General features: G+C 39.2%; 1 protein-coding gene across 4 annotated transcripts in view; it reads left to right on the forward strand.

The window, feature by feature from the left end:
• tsc2 (TSC complex subunit 2) overlaps window positions 1–9,078 on the forward strand; it is a 70,309-nt gene that overhangs the window by 38,565 nt on the left and 22,666 nt on the right. For 3 of the 4 annotated variants that reach the window (XM_051934132.1, XM_051934134.1, XM_051934133.1), the window contains exons 23-26: window positions 90–183; window positions 305–407; window positions 743–837; window positions 7,936–8,064. In XM_051934132.1, coding sequence (XP_051790092.1) covers window positions 90–183; window positions 305–407; window positions 743–837; window positions 7,936–8,064 — 421 coding nt within the window. The remainder of the gene's footprint in view (window positions 1–89; window positions 184–304; window positions 408–742; window positions 838–7,935; window positions 8,065–9,078) is intronic. The other variant, XM_051934135.1, reaches the window with a different exon arrangement.

Genomic DNA, 9,078 nt, shown 5'->3' on the forward strand with positions numbered 1-9,078 from the left:
CAACTATGTCTTGTACAAAAACATGCTGTAGCAATATAAATGTTGTTACCGCACCATCCTTTAAGTTAAATGTTGTTCTTTCTTTGCAGCTTTAGTTCGACTCCCTCATCTTTATGCCAACTTTGTTGCTGAGCAGTACGTCAGTGTGTTTGCCATCTCCTTGCCTTATACCAACCCTTCCAAGTGAGTTGGCAGTTTTTTTGCTTTTGTTCTCACTTTACTACATCTGTGCCTGTTTGTTTGTGAATATATTTAAAAAGAAGGAGGGTGGGACAATGTGTTCATTTTTCTTGTACTTTTATAGGTTTAATCAGTATATAGTGTCTTTGGCCCATCATGTGATTGCCATGTGGTTCATCAGATGTCGTCTGAACTTTAGAAAGGATTTTGTCCAGTACATTACAAAGGTTAATCTTTCTTTTATCCCTTGTATGGGTGATTTCTTTCTTATTTGGTTGCCAGTTACACTTCCCAGTATGAACAGTATTGGCTAACTGGCCTTTTTTTTTATTAGTAGGTAATGTACTAATTTTCAGGTGTTTAATATAAAATGGAACATTTCACCAAGAAATGATTTTTTTGTCCGTATAGCCAGAATTTTGACCTTTTTCTGTTACTGTGTGATGCGTTCTTTGGCTTTCTTATAAAGACACCGGTGGATGTGTTGCTCAGTTTTATTTTAAGTTATATTTTTTGTATTGCTGACTTGAACATCAGCCTCATATTTGTCTTTGTTCCTCAGGGTTTAAGATCCAATGCTCTACTTCCTTTTGATGACTCCCATGAGCAAAGCAGCTTTCGGGCTCGAAGCACAAGCTTGAATGAAAGGCCAAAAAGGTACACGACTTACTCTGGTTGTCTTGTGGTGGGCACCGATAAGCTATATAGGTATGGTACGGTCTATTTATTGATTTATTTTCCCTTTAAGTACATTGCAGTTCTAGTCACATTATCTTGTAGAACAAAAGGCTGTACAAACATTACCTCATCCCACCAAATCCCTTAGAAAACAAAATTCTGAATAATTTGGTTTCCATACCAATATTGACATTGGCAGTCTAAGCAGAATGGTGCTTCCTGGTATTTGTTATTAAAGCTGGCAGTGTAAAGTAGCCCCTTTATCCTGAATGTTTTATTCTTTTTGATTACGAGCCAAGCTGCAGGTGTTTGGAGAGATCCACCCATCCATCCATTCATTCATCGATGAGTTCTTCTATTCTGATAAGTGATAGTAGACGGTTTAGGAGGATTGAGCTGATTTTGCTTTTCCATACAAGTGAATGGTCAGGGGTCCCTAGGTGTACTCAGATTGTTTACAATATGTCCATTGTGGTTTATGGGGGCACACAGGTGTCTGCAAGGTCATCCTTGATCCTGCATGGCCTCTCTAAATCTAGTGGAGTAGTTGTCCTTTGTATCTTCCTGGACTTAAGTTATTGAAAGTTCATCCAGCATTCTCACTAAGTGTGAGGTCCTTTTTGTCACTACTCTATTCTTATGAACAAAGGTGTGAATGAAGCTCACTTGACCCCTGAGAGACTTTACAGAAAGGTCATTCCTCACTTTAGTAGCACAGATGGATTAAAGAGCAGCAAAACTACACCTTGGAACCAAACTTGCCCTACTTTTGCTAGTGTAAGTACTTAAAGTTAATTTCCTGGAACATCTCCATTAAAGGCAACATTTGGAGTCATCTGTACAGCATGACCACCACTGCAGAGTTAGAGGCACTGCACCCATTTGAGACCGAGAGCAAAATGTGAATTGGGCAAACAAAAATGGTGGTCCAAACTCTTTTTCTGGAGTAATGCTTAGCTTCAGTTCTGCTTCTGCTTGTTACCAGAAGTTCACAATCTTGATAGGGCACCTCATGTCACTGGCTAATTCCTATCTTTGAACTTGTATCAGACTGCAGTTTAAAGTATTGTAGTAGAATTGCCGTGTTTAGCTGCATAAACAAGAATCACTGAATTCTCCTGAATTTAGGTTGTTTGTCTTCTTTTAAGATGGGTTCATATCTGTTGGATTTATGTTACTCATATAGAAAATTTAGATTTATGGATCAACGTGCGTTCAGTCATTAGCTTTGAAGTTATTGAAAGCTAATGCTTGTATTTTAATTTTTAAGTAGCTTAAAAGCTAGCATTTGTCAGCATAAAGGCTGCTGGCTTTTTATTTGCAAGCGGCCTGTTTTTCTTTTTACTTGTTAAGTTTAAAGTTTCAGTGAGAAAATGAAAAGTTGAGGACACTGTGAGAAAGTTGCCCAGGCCTTTGCTTTAGAAATACAGCGGCTGAGATTTTAACTTTTAGCACAAATCAAATTGTACTGGAGATAACAAATGAAAAATGAAGACAATACACAGCACTGCTGCATTTGGATGACTGAACCATGAATCAAGAAGACAATATAAATGTTTATAAAGAGGCGAATAAGACGAGCATTGAAGAAGCCATAGTAACGGTGGCAGAAATGTGCGTCAGCTTTACAATTCGTGCAGAAAGCAGCTTGATCTTCAGCTCAAGGCCACTTGCTTTCACTTGTATCAGCCAGGCCCCTGCTTCCTCAGACACTAACGTGAGGTAATGACGAGCCAAGGGTCATGTGTACTATAAGAAAACCAACTGCCATTGTCTTAGAGATGCAACTGCCCTAAACTTTAGCCTTGAGAGATGGCTGTGCATCAAGTAACTTCTGTTTGTGTGGGTCCTCCTGATTCTGACTTAAATGGTGGAAATTGATCAATAAACAAGTCTCAGAAACCTGCACAGGGTAAGGAGTAATGTTGGCAAGTCAGATGATGGACATTAGATAATGGTGAGAAGAGCTAGAAGGAGGACAGTATTTTGCATAGATGATAAGAAATGTAATATAAACCAATGTACTTCCTAGTTTAAGTACTTCCACCATGATCCAGTCTCTTTGTTACATTGCTGTGTAATAAAGATTTTTATTCTGCATTCCCACCTGGACTCCAAGATTGCCTTCTTTAAAGAGGGAGAACTTTTATGCATGACGTTTGTTGGTTTTATGGCTACTTTACTGTCATCCTTTTCATTTGTCTGTCCTGCAGCTGCTACTCTTGTATGTTATCATTTTATTAATTACACTTCCATGTCTCGCACACTAATACTGACTCTATTTTGTTACTCTAGGATTGCAAACTGCTCCTTCATTTAAATAACCTGTGATAATGGTAATTGGTAAAGCCTACTCTGAAGACCTTTTCAGATGGGATTCATTTTTACACCGGGAGGTGGTGTCAAGTTAGTGCTCCTGCGTTTCCCCATTTCCTTCAGTTAATTATGAGTTCTGCCACATCAGCAACCTTTATTTGTAGAAACAACTAGGGGGGGGGGGGGGGGGGGGGGGGGGGGGGGGGGGGGGGGGGGCTTTGTCCGCTGCTCGCTTTGCTTGCCAACCTCCCCACCCGCCTGCGCTATGCTTCAGTAACTTCACGTCTCTGCCGCTCACGTGTGTGGATTTCACTTTCACCAAACAACAAAACTTTTAATTCTCGAGGATAGGCCTCTTCATTGGGAAGAAACGCTGCTTTTCCCTGATGGCAATATGAATTAGCCGATCTACAAGTCTCCGACTTTAAAGTTTAAAGCCAAACAATATCTACATACTTCATATATTCGATCTGTTTTTGCTTTTACCTTTTCGTCAATATCGCATTGAATTTTGATTCCGTGTTTGGAATTACATCGCGACAACGCAGCGTATAACTGCCTCGCGAGTAAATATCGTTTCGTTCTCTCTACACGAACTGTGTCTGACAATAGCAATCACACAAATGAGAAATGATTGAACCGTGTGTGTGATTGTAAATGTTTTAGATGTGAGCAGGACTTTTCCAAATCTCTTTGCATCAAGTCTTGTGGGGCTTGAAATTTCTCTTGTGGGATTTCACTTTCACCAAACAACCAATCTTTTAATTCTCGTGGATACACCTCTTCATTGGGAAGAAAAGCTACTTTTCCCTGATGGCAACATGAATTAGATGATCTACAAGTCTCCGACTTAAAGTTTAAATCCGAACAATATATTCAATCTCTTTTTGCTGTTCCGTTATTTCACTGCGTAATCATTTCCGTTTGATTGCGCTAATGTGATCTTTACCATCAGTTTTTTGAGACTTTTGAATTTTCGTACTTCCATTTTCTCTAACCTGCTCTGCATGTGTATCGCGCCAACGTTTTTGAATTCTTTACGACGTTCTACTTCGTCACCAACTCTGTCTTTTATTTCCGGCCCCAGGTGTGGTTAAATCTCTTGGCACAAAGTCTCATCTCACGGGACATGAAAGTGTCTCTCTGAGAAAGTCGCGTCTCGTCTCTCTTCTCATGATTTTTTTATTACAATTTAGAGATGTCTGTTTGCACCACCAAGTGGTGGGACAGCCCTGCACCCTCACACTTGTCTATATAAATTGCGTATACCTCTCGGGGACAATAACACTACCACCCCTCGTTACTCAGTGTGCACAGCAAAGAGTGCACAGACATTTTTTTTGTTTCACTTCAGGCTCTGGGTATAGTAATTTTTGTGACTTTAGTCCATTTTGAATCGCTCAAATGATGGAATTTTACTGATGTGTTGATTCGCCTGGGACTAGACTAACCTGGGGTTATTTTTTTCCCACTGACTTTTAACAGAATACAAAAGTCTCTGTAATTATTACAGAGAAGTGAACTTCCAGTCTGTGAAAAGTTACTGACCTGAGCAATTTGGTTGGGACTGAAATTATTGAAGGTCCTCTGGTAGAAGTGACTTTACACCACCTCCTGATGTGAAACTAATCCCGTCCAAAAAGAGCTTTAGTTAATTAAAACTGGAGCTTTTCACATTTTGCACTGAAGTATTCCACATTACTTAGTAGTAGAAATAAAGAACCCTTTTTATGGCAACAGCTACAAAAACAATAAAACTTTGCAGTGCAATTTAGAAAAATGTAATGTTATACCAATGATATAGTCGAGGTTGTTGACAAGGATATCAGAAACAAAAGCAAGTTTACATTTAAAGAAAGAAAAGTACCTCTGATTAGTGAGGTTTGTGGCAGCACTGGCAGCCAAGAGGCTCCAAATGCTGGCGTCGGTTATCAGTTCTGCTTTTCACTTCACTGTTGTCGAGTGCAGCCTTTACGTTTTTATTACAAGAGCAATCCTAAAAGGCCTCTTTATAATGCGGTCATAAGCTGTCCAGAAAGGGCAATGCTTTTTGCCAATGCACAACATTTATTGTTATTTAGTGCACATTCACTCATTATTCCATAAAGCCGTACAGTAATTACAAATGCAGTATAATTTACAGATGTAACAAATGCAAAGCACTCTTACAAAGTGTAAAAAAAATATAATGCAGTGTGCAGAAAATATACGCAATATACACACACACGGAGAGCTTAAAGGCCGAACTTGGTTATCCATGAGATTACAGACTCTGTGCCAGATTTGAGACTTCGTTTATAAGAAAAAAAAAAAAATATATATATATATAAAACTGATGTCCTCACAGCTTTTATTTTAATCAGTGCATTACATTTTGAGCTTTAGTCCCCTGAAAAATTGAACAAAAATGCAATGTAATGCTGTAACAGAGAGCCCGCTGAGGCCTAGTGAGCTTGGAAAGATCCTTCCGTTTCCTGAGACGCTGGTCACTTTGATTATTTTCTCATCTTTTTACTTCAACAGCTCATATGCCACAGCCCTACTTTGTTTTAACTAGTTTTATATAAAGTGTCTGAGTTACTTAATCTCTCTCCCCCACATAATTGTAATTCAGTTTTGCATTGCTTTCATTAGTTGCATTTTATGAATGACAGAATATTGCATTTCCAAGTTTTTATGTATTTTTTTATACATCGATGTTCTTTGTGTTCTTAAATCGGTTGCACTTGGGTGTTCGGCAAAACAAATGTCAGTCTTCAGTTGTGATCCATCCTTTGTCACTTTCCACCTAATAAAAGTGGAAATGAATCGTATTTGTTGACACCTTTAGACTCTGAGCAGCTTGTCAAGCTCAAGGGAAACTGACAGTGGCAGTCGGCACAATGAAGACCATCCTTCCAACCTAATGTACTGTTGCTTTCATGTACCCTCACAAAGAATACAATGCTGGCTAAAGAGCCTTTTGTAATTTTAACATGAAGTTCTCACCAGAATGTGTTCCTTTTCTGATTGTGCATTGCTGGGGTAAAACACCCATCTCTATAACAGTTTTGGACGTCAGTCACTAGGGCAGCATTTGATTCCATTTGCTGCTTTTGTGCATTTCCAGTAGGTGTCAGTCTAGGACTGTAAAGTGCTGGCCATTTTAATAGATTTGAGTCCATTCTTATTACATGTGCACAGAAATTCTTGCATGCGTGTGCCGATACATTTCAGTAGTCCATGGAGTGAAAGCGAGAATGTTTCTTTTTAATTTTGATTCCAGAGGGGACCCCTAATTTAAATATCTTGCATTATTGCTTTTCTTGCATTTTTCTGTTCGCTGCTGATTGAATTTGTCTTTGCTTTGTGTGGAGCAAACAGCAGGGTGAACCCACAGAGGCGGCTGATTGTAGTTCACACAGGTGGATGACCATCAACATGTCATTCAAATTCTAATGACAGAATGTTTGGAAATGCTAAGGGAGTAAATGCTTTTCCAAAGCTGCAATTTTTTTACAATTTTGTATTGCCTTTTATTATAATGTTGATTATGGCCCATCGTGATAAGTATGACTCAAACACAGCAGGGAGTAACCGTATCATCAATCTTGGCTGCATGTTCTGGTGTCATGATAAACTATTTTTATATTTTAGAAGATGGATACTATGTGTACTATATAGGTAAAAGGTGCTATATAATAATAGATGGATGGCTAGACTGGTATCAAGATATACGAAAGACACTTCATAATGGATATACGTGAAATGCACTGTATAATGTTATGGTACAATGGAAGGTTAATAATTTGTCAAATGTAAAGTGTATAAAGCAGCATAACCCATATAAACACAGAAGAACACCCAATGGTCCATGCATAGAGATGTACATCATACATACACACAATCCACCATCTATCCATTTACTGAACTTGTTCGTGAAGTTTAGAGTCCGTGGCATAAGGCAGGAGGTGACCATGAGTGTGGTGCCAGCCCATCTAAGGGCATCATCACTCACTTACTACTGTCATGCGTACAGGTGGCACTTACATTTTGACTTAGTATATACCTGAACACCTCTAAGATGGTTTCTTCTTCATATGTAGATTTATGTTGGTTTTTGAGCTTCTCGACCGCCCGTCATTCAGAGCCCAGCTGAGATAATTCAACACACGCCAGCCACACTCTTATTCAGTATCTAGTTATGGTCAACATTGTGTGTTATTTCTGATGTGGCCCTCTCTCCCACCGGCTCAGGTAAAAGTGTTTACAGCACGTGGATTTTCAAAATAAGATCATAAACCTTGAGCAGTTGAGCCTGCTTACATTAATCCAGCAGGTTTCATTTGAGACACTCTATTCCAGCCTTTATTTGATTTGGCATTTTATTTTGGAAGCATCAGCTCTGCATTTTATAGTTGGTTTTTCTGTGTTCTTTCATTCATTCTTTTATTAAACAGTAGCTTGCAATTGTATGTACTTATTTCATTTGCTTATGTTACAGTTTTCTTGGTTTCCATTTTTTAAATTTGGTTGCTTTTGGTCTTTTTTTTTTTTTTCTTGCTTTGTGTCTTCTCTACTGTTAATTTATTTTTTTTCCCCCCCTTCTCCACTCTACCTCACACTTGGTGGGATACCTTCCACTTACTTGACCCCATCACCTTTGGCCAATGGCGTGCACACCATTCCTGCTCTACTTCCCTTGTGATGTGTGTGTACACACATTGACGCTTTTATGACCGTGGTGGTGGGGGGGTGAACATGGTGAACCTTCGCTGGTAGCCTGCGGAATTCAAAAGTTGCAAAGCCATCCATGAATAACACCTCCCCAGTTAAAGAGCTGAAAGATCTCTCTGCGATTGACGCCTTCCGCTCCCGCAGCATCAGCGTTTCTGAGCACGCAGTGCGCAGGTAGAGCCCTGAGAATGTTAACACGTCTCTGTTCAGCAGAGAAGTCCTTTACTTGGGGCTGTGTGTGCATGGGGGGGTGGGTGGGGGGGTGGAGTTGCATGTTTTTGATAGAATTGGTAAGACGAGTAGCTTGTAAGCCAATCTGAAAGAGAAAGCAAGCATGCATGGTGGTGTGACAAGTGGCTGCTTTACAGTGACATGTCAATGTCAGTACAGAAAAAATGAATTTTGGACTGGGTGGGAGTTTTATTAAGTCCATGCTCTTAGATAGGTTTCTCTATACCGTAATTGTAGGTTTATATAGCATTGTTACGTCTTTGTAAAGCAGCCACTGAAGCATCACTGATCAAGTAAAGATAATGATTTATTTATTGAATTATTTTAATTTGAACTAACAACACTGGTAGTTGAGCTGGGGAAAAATGAACAGCTGTTTAGATAACATTTTACTGCCATTTGGTTTGAAGACTCCTCTTCACTTCTGTGGGTAGCTCATGCTGATGCAAATAATTAATGTATTTATTTATTTATGTATTTATTTATTTAAACTTTCTGCAGTGACCTGAAGTGCTGCATGGTGGCCCTTCTGTAGCAGTCCTCCTCAGTGGCCTCCTCCTGCATGTCAAAACGAACCTCAGTTCAGTTCCTACTTACAGCTTAAATGGCAAAATCCATCATTATCAAAAGCAAAGATGCTGAGGTCAAATGCTTCCAACAAAGTGCCATAATTGATTTTAACACCATTTTATTTTTGTACTACCTCCCCTTGATTTTTCCATTTTTGCCTTCTGGTTTTTGTAAAAGTTCATACTGTACCTCCAAATCACAAACAAAAATAAGAATGATGCAGAGTCCTGTGATTCAGCTTAACCGTGTGGCCTGCATTATACTTGGACCTGAGATTTTCAAAGTTCTCTTGATTTTTGTTGTTGCTCTTCTGCATAATGAAGATCTTTTTGCTTTAGCCTCATCCCCTAAGGTGGCTAAATCCTTGGACTGTGCAAAATGTGCAGC

The sequence above is a fragment of the Erpetoichthys calabaricus genome, chromosome 11 (genome assembly GCF_900747795.2).
Source record: "Erpetoichthys calabaricus chromosome 11, fErpCal1.3, whole genome shotgun sequence".
In the NCBI taxonomy this organism is placed as follows: domain Eukaryota; kingdom Metazoa; phylum Chordata; class Cladistia; order Polypteriformes; family Polypteridae; genus Erpetoichthys; species Erpetoichthys calabaricus.